Here is a 15,205-nt window from a genome sequence, read left to right on the forward strand (position 1 = left end):
TAGATGGATGGAAGGATGGGAGGATGGATGGATGGATGGATGGAATGATGGGAGGATGGATGGATGGATGGGCGGGTGATGGATGGATGGAAGGATGGGTGGGTGGATGGGTGGATAGATGGATGGATGGAAGGATGGGAGGATGGATGGATGGATGGATGGATGGATGGATGGACAGGCGGGTGGGTGGATGGATGGAAGGATGATGGATTGATGGGTGGGTGGATGGGAGGATGGATGGAAGGATGGGTGGGGGGGTGGATGGATGGATGGATGGGCGGGTGGATGGATGAAAGGATGGGAGGATGGATGGATGGATGGGTGGGTGATGGATGGATGGAAGGATGGGAGGATGGATGGGTGGATAGATGGATGGATGGAAGGATGGGAGGATGGATGGATGGATGGATGGATGGACAGGCAGGTGGGTGGATGGATGGAAGGATGATGGATTGATGGGTGGGTGGATGGGAGGATGGATGGAAGGACAGGTGGGGGAGGATGGCTGCCTAGATGGACAGATGGGAGAGAAGGGAGGAGGGATGAAGAAGACCATACTTTTTTTCTTTGTAGTAATTTCTGTGAATGATACCCAGTCTGTGACTCATCAGGAAGAACTACAAAATAAATGTGGTCTAAGCTGTGCAAAGCTTACACATTTATTAGCGGCTCATGCAGTAAACTTTCCTTTGAGGTTTCTGTGGAAAACTAGCAACAAATTAATAAAAGCTTAATTTTTATACAAATAGTTTTATTACAAATTTGAATTTTAAGAAATACACATTTAAAGGAATTACACAGAAGGCCTTAGTAGTCTTAAAAGCGTTTGGAGTGAAATGTCATTTCAGGCACAGTGGTCTGCCCCCCTGCCATCCATTCGCTCCCCTGCTGAAGTCTGAACACAGCTCTCGAGAACCAAGGGAGCGCCTGAATGTGCCTACAGGCAACGACACCGATATTCTGCTTGGACAGAGCTGCTTCTCACACCAGGCCGCAGAACGCGGATGCTCTTAAGATGAAGGCCTTTCAAGGCTGTTGCTTTTGAAGTCAAGTCATTCAGTTTGTGATTAGTGTTTAAAACCCTGAAGATATCTCATACAGAAGAAAACAAGAAACTCAAAGGACACGTCTCCCTGTAACAGACACCACGTCCGTGAACCTGGGTTTGGCTTTGGCAACACACAACTTTTGGTTTCGAGGTGAACAATGAAAACTGGTGTTTCACATTCGACACCCTAGTGTTTAAAAAACCTCTGTTAAAGGACAACACAGGCTTTTAAAGAAACTATGTAAGCTTTATTTTAACAGTGGAAATGAAACTACAGCTTGACCTGCCTAATTGCTGACATCTATATAAATTACTAAAATATATATATATTTCCTTTCTGCCTACTTTGGGGACCACCTTTATTCCACAGGAAATCCGTGATTTCTGCAAGAGCAGCTGCATAGTACCACACGGAGCAGAAAGACTGACATTTTTCTTTGGAGGGAGGGGGCTGTCGGAAGACAGGGCTGCCGGCCCATCCTTCCACCGGGAGGGCCCGGCCATCGGCTCCACGCGGCCAGTACTTGGACAGACCGAGGGAACCTGAATTCTGAGACAGCTCGACAGTGACCTCAACAGACCATCCATCTGGGGGTGGAACGGATCTGTCAGGACGCCGGGACGCCAAGGGGCTGCCCCCAGGATGGAAGGCCGCCCCCCTCCTAGCACCCTTTGGTTTTCTGGTGGGTCTCACGTCACACAGGAGTGCAGCGGACTCAGGACAGACATGCTCTTTATTGCATCGGGAGCGCCCGGGGGCTTCTCTACAGGCAGCTCGGCGTGGACTTGGTTCTCCTTCAGCAGCAGAGGCCAACGAAGCAGGGTGTGTTAGTCTGGCAGGTTCCTATCAGGCACCTTATGGTTTTCGTATGGACAGTGAGGTACACGGGCTATGTTTCTAGAGCTCGTTGCTGTTAGGAGGAGGAGGAGGGGGAAGAGGGAGTAGCACCATTCGTGACGCAGCTGCGGGCCGGCTCCGTTATGTCCTCCGCATGCACACCTGGCACCGGCTGACGTGCGTGCGCAGCTCCCCGGCCTTCAGCGTGGACGGCGTGGGCTTCCTGCAACGCAGCACAGGGGCCGGGTCACTGCGAGGCTCGAGCCGGCCGTCGGGATCCCCGGGACCCCGCCTCCGCCCGGCCTCCGGGCGGGACGGCGCTGGGCGCATCCCGCGGCCCCGGCAACGCCCGCGAGTTACCATCGGAATCCCGTCCCCAGGGGGTGAGAGCTCGCCCAGAGTCACCCAGGTCGGTCTGAGCCCGAAGTCTCAGCCACCGCCCACCACGGACCACCCCCCCACCCCGCCCCGCCCTCGGCCCCAGCCTCCTCGAACGCCAGCATCAAACTTCTGCTTTCTCAACTCGATTATAAACGCCCCCAGACTAAGAAAATAGTCTTCTCTTCACACACACAGATCCTAAGGGCACGTCCAATTCTTTGCAACCCCACAGACTATACAGTCCACGGAATTTTCCAGGCCAGAATACTTGAGTGGGTAGCCTTTCCCTTCTCCAGGGGATCTTCCCGACTCAGGGATCGAACCCAGGTCTCCCACATTGCAGGCAGGTCTTTATCAGCTGAGCCTCCAGGGAAGCCCGTTAAATCATCACTGAATGACAAGACGAGCAGCAAATCTGGGAAAATCAGCCAGGCCTCAAAATACTTTCATAACTTTGCAAAGATGTTCATGCTGGTGGGTCTCACTGGAGGCCAAAGAGAGGGGAACTGTTGCAAATGCTTCCTGATCCTAGGAATTCTGTCCTTTGACGGTTGAAACGTGAAGTCTGACCTAAAACATGTACTCATCAAATCTTTTGAAAATTAAAGTGGCCATATAATAGGATATGTGTGCAGACTCGCTGAGGTGTGTCCAACTCTGTGACCTCATGGACTACAGCCCGCCAGGCTCCTCTGCCCATGGAATTCTCTAGGCCAGAACACTGGAGTGGGTAGCCTTTCCCTTCTCCAGGGGATCTTCCCAACCCAGGGATTGAACCCAGGTCTCCCGCACTGCAGGCGGATTCTTTACCAGCTGAACAGAATGCTGTCCGAAAAGGTAAAGACAGAATCACTTATCTCCAAGGCTGAGACGTCCTTATTTGGAGGAAAGAACAGTAAGTAATTGTTCAGACCCCTCGGCGCCCTGCGTCAGCTCCTGCAGGTACTAAATACAGCATAGACGCCTCTTTATGTGTTCTCGTCCAGTACAAACTGGGCCCCGCTCCAGACTAACTCGAGGTCAGCGGCCACTTGAGACCGTTGTTTTAAAAGGTGAATCCCTCCCTCCTATCAAGTCCCTCCCTATCTATTTTGGCTGCAATTTATGCTGAAATTAATTTTCCTCCGTGCAGGCCTAAAAAACAGTCACTGACGACTCAACACACACGCCCAGTTCAGCCTTATAGACACCATGAAAACCAAGGTTATTCGCACTCTGCCTGCTGGTCAAAGGTACTGTGTCTAACATGCTCTGTCTGAAAGATTTGAGCTGTCTTAATGCTGCTGCCGTGGATTTGCTTTGGAAAACGACCTTTCCTCTTTCGTGGTTCTTCAGCAATGAAGGAATGAAGCCTGCCACCTAAGCTCCACCTTGAACATGGTCTCGGTTATCCGCCCCCATAGAACAGACTCACGGATTCGTTCTTACATGTGGAAGAAGAACTGTCCGTAAGGACTGCTGCAGAACCGTCTCTGCGGCTCTGCACTGGTGACGCGTACGGATCACAACGGACTGCAAAGAAAAGCCACCGAGGGGGAGGGGCCAGAGCCACTCACTTGAACATCTCGCTCCGCTCTATCGTGGCAAGCCAAAAGCTGTAAGCGTTCGCGTAGTAATTGCAAGTTCCGCGGCCGTGGCACTCGATGAAGGGGGCGCTTCTGAACTCCTCCAGACACGAGCCGGGGGAGGCGAGGGCTTGGCCAGAGCCTTCAGCCCCGGCGCTGGTGTGCTGCGGGGAGATGGGACTGTGAGTCAGCGGGGATCGGGTGCTCCTCCCTGCAGAGCCGCCCCTTCTGCCTCCTGCGGTCACACACGGGCACCCACACCTCCCCGTGGCCTCAGGCCACGTGCCCCCAGCGCCAGGAACCAGCTGCCGGCCGGGATGGGAGATGACCAGTCCGGTTCATCAGCCCTGAAACAAACGCCGTCCTGACTCTTCTCTCTGCAGAACACTGAAACCTCTTCTAACTCGGGGCCTGCGATGGCAGCCAGGCCGTGCAAAGGATGCTGGAGCCAACTGAAGTAGCCTCAGACTTTCTACCCAAACTGATACAGGATCACGAAGAGCCTTTATTTGCTATGTTAGATGTTACATGTGCTTTTATAAGGTCAAGAAAAATGATCCGTTTTTTTCTTTGAAAAGGAAAAACTAAGAGAAAAAGAGGAAATAAAACCACTATGGTAACTGTTTGTTCAAATGGGTTGACGCAGGGTCCTCAGAAATGAAAACATGAAGTGAATGACATACAAGTGTCTGGTGTGACAGCCTCTCCAGGACGGCTACTTCAGACACAAGCAAAGCGGACTCTGGATTGAGAGCCAGAAGGGACATGTGAGGACAGAGCTAACGCCCTGGATTCCCAGACAAGGACCCCAGGGTCCCAGAACGTTCCAGATCTGACCATGATCACACCTCTCAGGCAAAGCTGAGATGGGAACCCCCTCAACGGGACCCCCCTCCCTGCTTCCCCCAGGGAGGCTCCAACTCAGCCTCTCATCCGGTCATCCCAGAACAGCCTCTCCAAGGAAGAGGAGAGCTCTGGGCTGGCGCTGGACACCGCCCCCCCCGCCAGTGTCCCCTCCCAGCAGAGGGGGCCAGGCTCCTGGGGACGCTTCGCAGGGCGTCCCAGCAGTGAGGACAGTAGCCAGATAGGAGAGATGGGGAGGTCATGGGCGTCTCTTTGGGGGAACACGGAGCTGCTCCAAACACTCACCATCACAAAGGAGTAGCCGATCCAGAGCGAGGACCAGCCGGTGGGGCACTGCGGGATCTGGATGGTCTGGCTGTGCACGGCCATCACCATGGCCGGAGCCTCACACACAGCACACCTGCGAAGAACCGGAGCCAAGACCCTCAGCTCAGCGCGAGGAGCCCACCCCCCACCCCTCCCCGGCACCCGCTCTCCAGCTCTGCACTCGGTCTTTCCAGTCCAGTGACATCTCATCAAACGGAGCAGGTGCCCTGCTTGGACTCTGAGGCCCAGGGCTTCTCACTGATTTGATAGAGTTGCCTTGGTGTTCAAATATTAAACTCTGAGCCACACTCAACACTTGTCATTTCCCCATCTGCTCTGTTATAAGGGGAAGGCAACCCGGAGCCAGGTTGTAACAGGGCCCGTCTCCCCCGGGGGAGCTGGGGCCACAGGAGACGTCTGTGTCTCCTTTGCGAACCACAGCATGCTCCGGCGTTTCAGCAATGAGCACGGACCTCAGCAAACACACGGAATGCTCAAGAAAAAGGAGATGGTGCCGTTCAAGGGCCAGTGCTTCTGGAACACGGTGCTTTAAGCCCTGAATCATCTTCAATGGAAGAACATCTGCTGAATTACAGTAACTAAGAAAAACAATGAGCCTGGGGCCAGCAGCCCACGTGCGCCTCCTTCCAGGGACCGTCCAGACCTGGAGCCAACAGACCAGTGAGGAGACCTGCCCAGGGCTGGACCCAGAATGTTCTGCCTGGCACCTACTCTGCTAAGACACCCTCTGAGGGTGCACTCACGGTTTGTTAAATAAATAAACAATAGCAGTGACCACATTCAAGTCACAGAATGAGCACAGAGCCAACAGTGCTGATAAATGATTGCAAATGATGTTAATAATACACCTAGCTAGGCTGGAACATTTGCACGAAAATAGATGCGACGTGGGAACAGGCCGGAACGAGTGCTTGGTTTTCCCCGGATGTGAGAGTCTCGTGTGTGTTGTGCTACTTCTATTTTATTCACACAAATGCAGATGGATTAAAGGGCTCGATTAAACAACAGCTACTGAAATTGGCCTTTCACATCTGCCACCATCTGCCTGCCGGGCCCGGGAGCGGACAGCATGCAGGAAAGGGACTCATGTCAGCCTCTGCTGGGCTGGCAGGTTCAGGCTGCTGCAGAGACGCGGTCTCGACCCCGTCAGATGGGTGTTCCGGGACAGAGTCGCAGGTCTAATGAGCTGTGTCGTCCCTTGAAATTCATGAGTCTCCTTCTCCATGTTATTCATGAGAGCCTGAGACCAGAGTTGGTGTATAAAGCAGAATCGGAGCTCAGCTCCGGCTCTCAGACCAGTGGTCTGTGCTCTAGGGCAATTAAACCATCCACAGCTATGGATGCCTCGCGTCTGCAGAAAGTCAGAAAGTGCTTAGAAGCGTGTGTCCGGGTGACAGCAGAAAGCTTGCTGCTCTTTCTGCTGGAAAGGGAGGATTTTGTGTCGTTAATTCTTTCTGAAATTAAGCTTTAGGGCGTCCCCAAAGGAAAGGCCTTGGAAAGAACCTGTGAGTTTTGAGAGGTCGTCAGAAACCACCAAGTCAAAGTGACCACGGGAGCTGGGTGCCCGGGAGGAACAGGTGGCACGATGACCAAAGGGGAGGTAGATACACGTGCTTTCAGAGCCGTGACTTAAAGGATGTGACTTCTGAGGTCTCTTCCGGCTCAGAGTCTGTGGGTTAGCTAACAAGGAGCTGCACAAACCCTGAAACGGGGCATTTAAACAGCTCGTGGTGACGGGTCCCCAGGGAAGAGTGGGTCCCAGACCTACTAGGGGCATTTGAACAGCTCGTGGTGATGGGTCCCCAGGGAAGAGCGGGTCCCAGACCTAGTCTACTCCTGGGCCGGTTCTGGAGCATCCTAACTCATCCCAGAGCCCCCGTGTCCCAGCCAAATCAAGGTCAATGTCAAGTTTGCCAAGACGGTAAATAGGAAACAAAAATGAAAATCACGATCTACCTGTCGTCCACGGAAAGCTAAACAGAAACACAAAGGCAGTTAGTTCTCGTTCTCATGCACCTGTCACGGTCTGAACAAGAAAAGTCTCAACACAGAACAGCCCACAGGCACCCCGATACGCAGAAGGACATCTGTGTTTGCAGAGGGGTCTCCCAGGAAGCTCCCATTTTAATGTCCAGGAGGTGAGTTTTCTTACAGCTCAAAATAAAGTGGTTGGATGTAAGGCCTTAAAAAACCTGACTTTTCTAATAGGACTCTCCCAGCCTTTCTGCTCCGGGTCCACACGGTAGGTTCTTTTAAGAAGACGGATCTGGACCAGCCTTCCACGTGATGGAGCCTCAGACCCTATTACTGGCCGGCCCCCTCGAAGCCCGCAGTGACCATCTGGGGACCAGGCGGTCAGCACGCACCCAGCCCCAACTTCCGACTGCAGACACCCCTCAGCCGGCACCGTTACATCCTTCCTCCTGTTCAGAAGCTGCTATTTCCCTAAAAGAAACACAGAAACGCTTGTGTTCTGTCTCCTTCTCACTCTGCTAAGGCAAACTTGGCCCGCCTTGTCATTCTTTTTATCCTCTGTTATCTTCTCTGTAGAAGACTAGCTTCTCAGTGAAACAAATTCATACATTTGCCTCTGTTCTATTACCTCTGAGTGCAGCTAAGGAAGCAACTTTTTAATTAGAAGGAAAGAAGCAAAGATAAGACGACTGTGTACTTTTCGGTCATAATAATTTCAATTTCCCATTTTATTTCCTACCAGGCAGATTCTTGGGGACTTGAAAACATACCCCAGACATTAATTAGTGCGGCAAGCACTTAATTTGGGAAGTCACTCAAACATACGCATTCTCAGTGGGGAGAGTATTACCTTCAGGGCACAAAAACTGGTGGAGTGGAGGAGAATAAGAAAATTCTTAGGACATACACATGTGATGGACACAGTACATCAGTATAATCTTCTTACGCATAAAGCACAGACGGACTCTATGTCCGAGGTGTTACAGTTTCTTGAGGACTCCCTCACACCCATAGTTAAGTTCCTACATTAAGTGCCATTGAACTGCACACTTTAAAATGGTTAAGATGGTAAATTTTATGTTATGTGTATTTTACTACGATCAAAAATAAAAAATTATTTTTAAATTTCATGGGGGTAGGGAGTGATTCCAAAAATATATATCTTAAGAAAGAAAAAAGCAGTGAAGATGCTCCCATGTTTGCGGGAATTCCAGAGACACTGCTCGCTCGTGGCAGGGAAGGTGGTCACCCCAGCGAGTCACACGAGATATGTGTTCTATCTCACCCAGGGTTTGCACTACAACTTTTAAGAGGATAACTGACTTTTACATCCAATCCTTTGCATGGATGATTTCTATCACAGAGCTCAGGTATCACAATCAGTAAACAAATGGCAATGAATTGAACGTTTGGGAGGAAAATGGAAAAACACAAAAATAACCCCCGCCCTGAGGACGAGTGGCCTTTCTCCCTCAGTCGTGTGTCTGCTCCGACGGGCTGGACTCACCTGCTGATGAAGGGCCGGATGTTCTCCCCCGTGATGGGAGCCATGGACATGGGCATGGGCTCCGGGGTGGACAGCCAGTACGAGTAGTCGTTGCGGGACGCGAAGTTGCAGACATTGTTGATGTTACAGAAGAGGAAGGGCATGGTACTGAACTTCCGCAGACAGCTGCCCGCCGTGCCTGCGCGGGGAGAGGGCCTCGGATTACCACTGACAGCCTGCCCGGGCCAGACGGCGAGCGCCAGCAAGCACAGACGACAGACGCCCTCCACACGCGTGAAGACGGAAACGAACACGCTTGAAATTAAAACAGACATCTATCCTTCACACGCGTGAAGACGGAAATAAAGACGTGTGAAGTTACAGAAAGGAGGAAGAAACACAGCGAAATAAACACACTAGTATGATTGGAAACGAGCATTAATTTAAAAGCCCATTAGCTTTTAATTAGCAGGACATTTTGCTGAATGGAAACAAAGTGGTTCATCAAGAGAGAGAAACCTTTTCCTGGACTGAACTCCAGAAGGAATTTAATGTGCAGCTCCCTCTACAACAGCCCAGTAACTCACTGGACAACGTTTCTGACAAAATGCAGAGCTGTCTTTCTACATGTTCCCAACCTCCGTGAAAGTTAGAGGTAGGCGCACAACATTAAAATATAATTTGGAGGAGCAGATCCGGAGGAGACTAAGAAAATGATGGCAAACACATGATCCTCTCTGTCCACCTAAACTTACAGGACAGAGATTAGCAAAGGAATTTTGCAAAGGAATTTTGGCCAAGAAAACGTGGACGTTTTTAAAAAGAGCAACAGTAAAGCTGCTCTGTTTTACAACAATGAATGCAAACTGTTGTGCGCTTACTCCAGAAATCGTAATCCCATCTGATCACTTAAGGAAGAGGTCAAAAGTTCTACTAAACTTTTTTGGAGAGTCAGCCTTTACGATTGCCTGGCTCCCCGTTAGTAATATGGTGGCCTTTGGTAAGGATGGAGGGAAACAGGGCTCTTCCCCTTAGCTAGGTCTTGGCAACACCTCGGACCACAGGACCGGAGAGGAACACAGCCCAGCACCACCCAGCACCGGAGACACAACTCAGAAGGAACACATACATCTCAGGGGCCTCACCCAAGTCCTGGCCGTGCGCCCGCTCGTTGCCTTGCACGTAGAGCAAAGAGTAGCCGTGGTAGAGGATTTTGGTCCCAGGAGGGCACTGGGGGTCGTCTGTTGTCTGACTGTGCCGGGTCACAAGGAAGCCGTGATCGACTGATGGGGTGCCCGGGGGACCCATGGATCCCGGCAGCCCGTCGGGGCCGGGTGGACCCGGGAAGCCACGTGGACCTGCAAGACGGAAGACAAGCCGCTTCCTTAGTTACGCACGGGCAAGATGGCGCGGCCACCGACAGCCACCGCCTCCGATCTGCAGCCTCGGCCGCTCCTCTCTGCATCCCACCGCCGGACAGGTTAAAAGCACTGTGCTTGGGGCAAAGAGACGCTCAAAGAGCTCAGTTCAGTGAATAAATGAAATACATGAAATCATCGATACAGGAATAAATGGCGTGATCTGTATTCTTTCAGCACTGGGGGCTCCTGTGGGCGAGGATTATCATACAATTATTGACAACCTCCTCTGAAGGTAGCGTCCCAGCCTCAGTGGCCCCAGGCCGCCTGCAGAAACAGGGCAGGAAGGAAGCTCCTTGCACAGTGTCCTCCCATCTCCAGGGGTGACCACGTGGCCGCAAGTCTGTCCCAGGGCCTCCTGCTGGGCTGGGCCCTCTGAGCATTCAGCGGCACCTTCGGCCTCTGGCTTCTCAGTCATGATGGGACCTCTGAGTTCCCACCTCTTGGGAAGCAGCTCAACTTGAACCAGGAGCAGCCAGCGGCCTTCTGGCCAACACGGCGTCATTATCTGCTCCCCCTTGCCCGCTGCTGCAATGGCGAGTTTGAGCCACAGACCCTTATGAAACCACACAGGGCCGTCTACCGGCCTTCTCTCAGTCATGTCCACATCGGGGAAACACCGAGCTGTGACCAACAGTCTCCCGACCCAGAAAAGAATGATGACAACCCGCAGCCCCGCTGTGAGATTCTGTTTCTCCTGAGAAACAGACTCCTCTGGAAGTCTTTCCAGAAACGCGTTCTGCAGGTTTTCGCGTGCCCGGACCTGAGGCTTCGAACCAGAAGACGCAGCAAAGGGGCAGCGAAGCTGGGAGGACACAGCGCACCTACCGGGAGGGCCGAAGGGCCCCGTCTCTCCTTTCTGGCCTGGGGCGCCGTCAAAGCCGGGCTCACCTGGGGGCCCGGGCAAGCCCACGGATCCCGTCACACCTGAGCGAGAGGAGAGAGGGGTCAGGATCTGCTCGTGGAGAGCCATCCACGGGCTGTACCTCCTCCTCCCCCTTTGAAATGTCTTCTCTGGCCTCCGCAGATGCCAGCACAGGGCCTGGGACCGCAAGCGGGAAACTTTCTCCAAAAGCCCGAAGAGCGATGCGCAGGCCGCAGGGGCCACGGCCGGACCGACCCCTGCACGGAGCTCAGGGTTCTCCCCGGCTTCTCCCTGCTTCTGTTGTCACTGTTCGGCAGGCAGTTTGGGGAAAGGCAGGCATGTGGGGGCTTGGGGAGATTCGATGCATTTTCATTTTCTCAAGTGTTTCCCCCTCGGCCTTATTCTGGTGCCTCAGATAACGTTCAAGCATCAGACTTATTGACGGGGTGGTTCTTCTGTTTGCACACATACACTGCATTCTCGGGGCACTGAACCTGGAATTTCCGTGATGCTTACCTGCTACTCTAAATATTATCCTTCTTCTTTATTTTTCCATTCCCGCCCCTCTGCAGTAGCTTTTAAAGTGGGGACTGTTTAGCTCCAAGAAGCAGAAAGCGTCTAGGTTGCAGTATCTGGAATCTTAAGGATTTGCACAGATCCTGGCTGGCTGGGCAGAGCCTCTGGGCCACCACGGAGAGCACCAATTCCCGTGATTCTGGGCCACTGCTCCCTGCCGCCCCCACCTCGCGGCCGGAGAGGCGCTTCTCCCCAGCCTTCGCCCACGCTGATCTAAGTGAGCACAGCAGTGCTGAGCTGTACGTTCCCCTTGCCTTTTCCCTGTTTCATTCTGGTCTTTTTCCACGTGTGCACGTGTGGTCGGTCACCCAGTCACGTCTGACTCTTGAGACCCCATGGACTACAGCCCACCAGGCTCCTCTGTCCATGGGATTTCCCAGGCAAGAACACTGGAGTGGGGTGCCATTTTCCCTCCTCCAGGGGAACTTCCCAACCCAGGGATTGAACCCGCGTCTCCTGCGTTGGCAGGCGGGTTCTTTACCACTGAGCCACCAGGGAAGACCTTCTGGCCTTTTTCGGCCCCTTTGAAAACTGCACGTGGTTTTGATATACATTAAGGGAAGATAAGAAAGTCATCTTCAAATACAGGTTTTCACAGTCACCACCCCAGAGACTGACCTGAGACACGTGGGTGAAGAGGGAAGCCCGCCCACGTCAGCCCCTCCTGACCCCATGCCCCGATTGCCCAGCCAACTTATTCTTACCTTGCTGTCCTTTCGGGCCTGGAGGTCCCTGAAGCCCTTTCAGACCCGCGGGGCCCTCGGGCCCAGGGAGCCCTGGTTCCCCCTTGATGATGCTGAACGGACCTGGGGGGCCCGGGGGGCCGGGAAGACCTGTGGGAATCAAGGCGGCCGCTGGTCAATCTCACTGTCAACACTCGAGGCAGAAACGGCGTCTGACGTGAAACCCAACCAGAAGCAGTGCTTCTCAAAAGGAGAATCCCGATCAAATACACAGGTCACCAGGTGCTCACAAGACACCGGGATCTGCTCATGTCTATTATCTAACCTAAAATCCTGCCTCCTGGGGACTGGAAGAGACTCAGGTCACCAGTGTCAACTGTCCGCTCCACTCTGGATGCTCCGACAGACTCTCCCTGTGGTGAAGCTCAACCCTCCGAGGGCCTCGCCTCCCACCTGGGGAGCCTGACACGTGGAATTAGGATGTTTGCTCTCATCTTTTTTCCTGAAACCCGCCTGACTGCACACCAGACCCACTGGTCTTAATTTTTTAATGATGACCGAATGTAATCCTCTTCATACTGTTCACGGATGCGGGGAAAGATCAAAGGCGGGGGGAGCAGGGGATGACAGAGGATGAGATGGTTGGATGGCATCACCGACTTGATGGACATGAGTTTGAGCAAAGTCCAGGAGCTGGTGATGGACAGGGAAGCCTGGTGTGCTGCAGACCAGGGGGTCGCAGAGTCAGACACGACTGAGCGACTGAACTGAACTGAACATAACCCTCCTGCTGCCTGAATGGGTCCTGAAATACACGGAGCAATCGTGAGGCGTTTCAGGTCTTCCACAGCCTCCCCTCTCTCCCTCTCTCACTCCTCACACATTTCTCTGTTTACTTTTCCCCCTAATCATCCACGTCTCAGTGCATTATGGTTACTAACTCCCTCTATCAAGACACGGTCTTCAAAACGAAATGCAGCCCTAGAAATGAGCTCTGGGCCATGGAGTCCAGGGCAGGATGGAGATCATCTCCTTCCGAGACCAGCTGCATCTCTGGAGCCACTTGGCACGTCCCGCTCCCCATGGAGAAGCCAGGGCAGGCGCTTTTCTATAAAGAGCTCCGTGCCGCCCACCCACAGAGGGTCCAGCCTGCTCGTGCAAGCCGGGTTTCACTCCAAGTTTTCACAGCTGATTTCCATCTGCCCTCAGAGCCTGTGACAGTCTGTGAATCTTGAGCCCCTCGTCCCCTCTGTGCTGGATCGACCTCACACACAGATGGAACCAACCTGGCTTTTGGGACAGATGGCTGGTGGAAACGTCAACTAGACTAGCCACACACGGCAACAACCCCGAGGAGCGGCCTGAGCATTCTCGGGCGCTGTTTCCTCTCGACCACACCCCTCACCTTTAGTTCCTGGGAAGCCTTGATCTCCTTGGTCACCTTTGACTCCCTGCAGGCCGGGGGCGCCTTTCTGACCTGGAGGAAAGTAGAACATCGTCTGCACAGAATTCCAAAAGATATCCGTGTGCGTGTGTGTGAACACACGCAAGCACTGGGTTGGCCAAGAGGCTCATTCAGGTTTATTCTATAAGACCTTATAAAAACCTGAATGAACTTTTAGCCAACCCAGTAGATACATATACACACAAACATTTACACACATGCTCACGTGTACCTGCATATACATATGCACACCTACAAACACACATGCATACATTACACATGCACACACACACACACAGACACACACAGAGTGAACACGTTTCCAGTTTATGCTCCTGGAAGAAAAGAGCATTCCTTGTAGTCACCGATGTAAAACTTTTGAGGAAACTCTCCTCTCTGAAACCCCAGAAGTCACATTTTTCCAAACATGCAGCAAACCCTAAAACAGTCACAACCAGTGGAGGGACATGCGACTCTGCTTTTGGTAACGATCCGGTTCCCACGTGTCCCCAGTTAGACTGCAAGACGCCTGCAAGCTGAGCACTTATTTCATTCACCTTCCATTCACATGTACCTGGTTTCTCAGTTAAAACCACATTGCCTGGAAGCGGGTAGGCACCCCATAAACATTTGCTTAAAACATTAAAAAATTAATGAATGGCCCAAATCCCCCATGATTTCTCATCGAGGAGCCAGTGATCCACTGGTTCTTAGGAAGGAAATCAGAACGTCTTTATACAGCCAAGCATGAGAGTCTACGAATGGGGCTGCCATCCAGAAAGGGCGTTTAAATGCGAAGAGGACAGAGTCTCATACTAGCCGTGCCAGTCTCTCGGCAGGAAGCGCCAGGGCTGGGGCCCTAGAGGCAGGGAAATGCGTCTTCAAGCAGCATCTCCCAGGGCTGGGGCCCTAGAAGCAGGGAAACGCATCTTCAAGCAGCACCTCCTTATGTCTTACCAACTAGCCATGCCAGTCTCTTGGCAGGAAGTGCTTGGGGCCCTAGAGGCAGGGAAATGCATCTTCAAGCAGCATCTCCCAGGGCTGGGGCCCTAGAGGTGGGGAAACGCGTCTTCAAGCAGCATCTCCCAGGGCTGGGGCCCTAGAAGCAGGGAAACGCGTCTTCAAGCAGCACCTCCTTATGTCTTACCGTGAAACCCTGGAACTCCTGGAGGTCCCACATCACCCTTGGCTCCTGTGATCCCTGGAGAGCCGCCGATGCCCTAGACACACGAGAGAGCATCAGTCAGGAACCGCTCAAGGGACCCAAGTCTCTCGAGCAGGCAGCAGTGGGGAAGCCAGGACAGCCCCTCTGTGCTCTGAAAGTGGCTTTGTGAACAAATAGGGCCTCACTGGTTTCTTAAAGATGTAGAAAGAGTGATAAAACCTCTGTGCGTGCTTAAATCAGGAGGCTGGAATGGCAGCGTTCATTCATTCACTCTTTCCCTTCTGCTCATCCATCTATGTGGTCACTTCCAGGAGCAGGTATAAATCTGACGTCCCACTGTCCCACACACAAGACGATGCCATGAACAGAGTCGAAACTCCCTAAACATCTGTCGTGGCAACATCTCAACACCAAAGAACCTTCCTGGAAAACCTTCCTCCCAACACTCAACCACAGTGATTTTTCTTTAGAACTGACTTCATATCTTGTCTTAAAAGAGCTTTTAAATATGGGAAAAGAAACATTAAAAAACTAAAGAAGGATTATTTTCCTTTACAATATAGTGATGTTC

General features: G+C 52.6%; 1 protein-coding gene across 1 annotated transcript in view; it reads right to left on the minus strand.

The window, feature by feature from the left end:
• Positions 1-641: 641 nt before the first annotated feature.
• The window catches only part of COL4A1 (collagen type IV alpha 1 chain), a 133,314-nt gene continuing 118,750 nt past the window's right edge, over positions 642-15,205 (minus strand). Inside the window, exons 44-52 of the mRNA XM_027557963.1 lie at positions 14,617-14,689; positions 13,431-13,502; positions 12,047-12,175; positions 10,730-10,828; positions 9,629-9,841; positions 8,505-8,682; positions 4,982-5,096; positions 3,824-3,996; positions 642-2,109 (exon numbers count right to left, since the gene is read on the minus strand). Of these exons, the coding sequence (XP_027413764.1) occupies positions 2,028-2,109; positions 3,824-3,996; positions 4,982-5,096; positions 8,505-8,682; positions 9,629-9,841; positions 10,730-10,828; positions 12,047-12,175; positions 13,431-13,502; positions 14,617-14,689 (1,134 nt within the window). The 3' untranslated portion in view covers positions 642-2,027. The remainder of the gene's footprint in view (positions 2,110-3,823; positions 3,997-4,981; positions 5,097-8,504; positions 8,683-9,628; positions 9,842-10,729; positions 10,829-12,046; positions 12,176-13,430; positions 13,503-14,616; positions 14,690-15,205) is intronic.

The sequence above is a fragment of the Bos indicus x Bos taurus genome, chromosome 12 (genome assembly GCF_003369695.1).
Source record: "Bos indicus x Bos taurus breed Angus x Brahman F1 hybrid chromosome 12, Bos_hybrid_MaternalHap_v2.0, whole genome shotgun sequence".
Taxonomy (NCBI): Eukaryota; Metazoa; Chordata; class Mammalia; order Artiodactyla; family Bovidae; genus Bos; species Bos indicus x Bos taurus.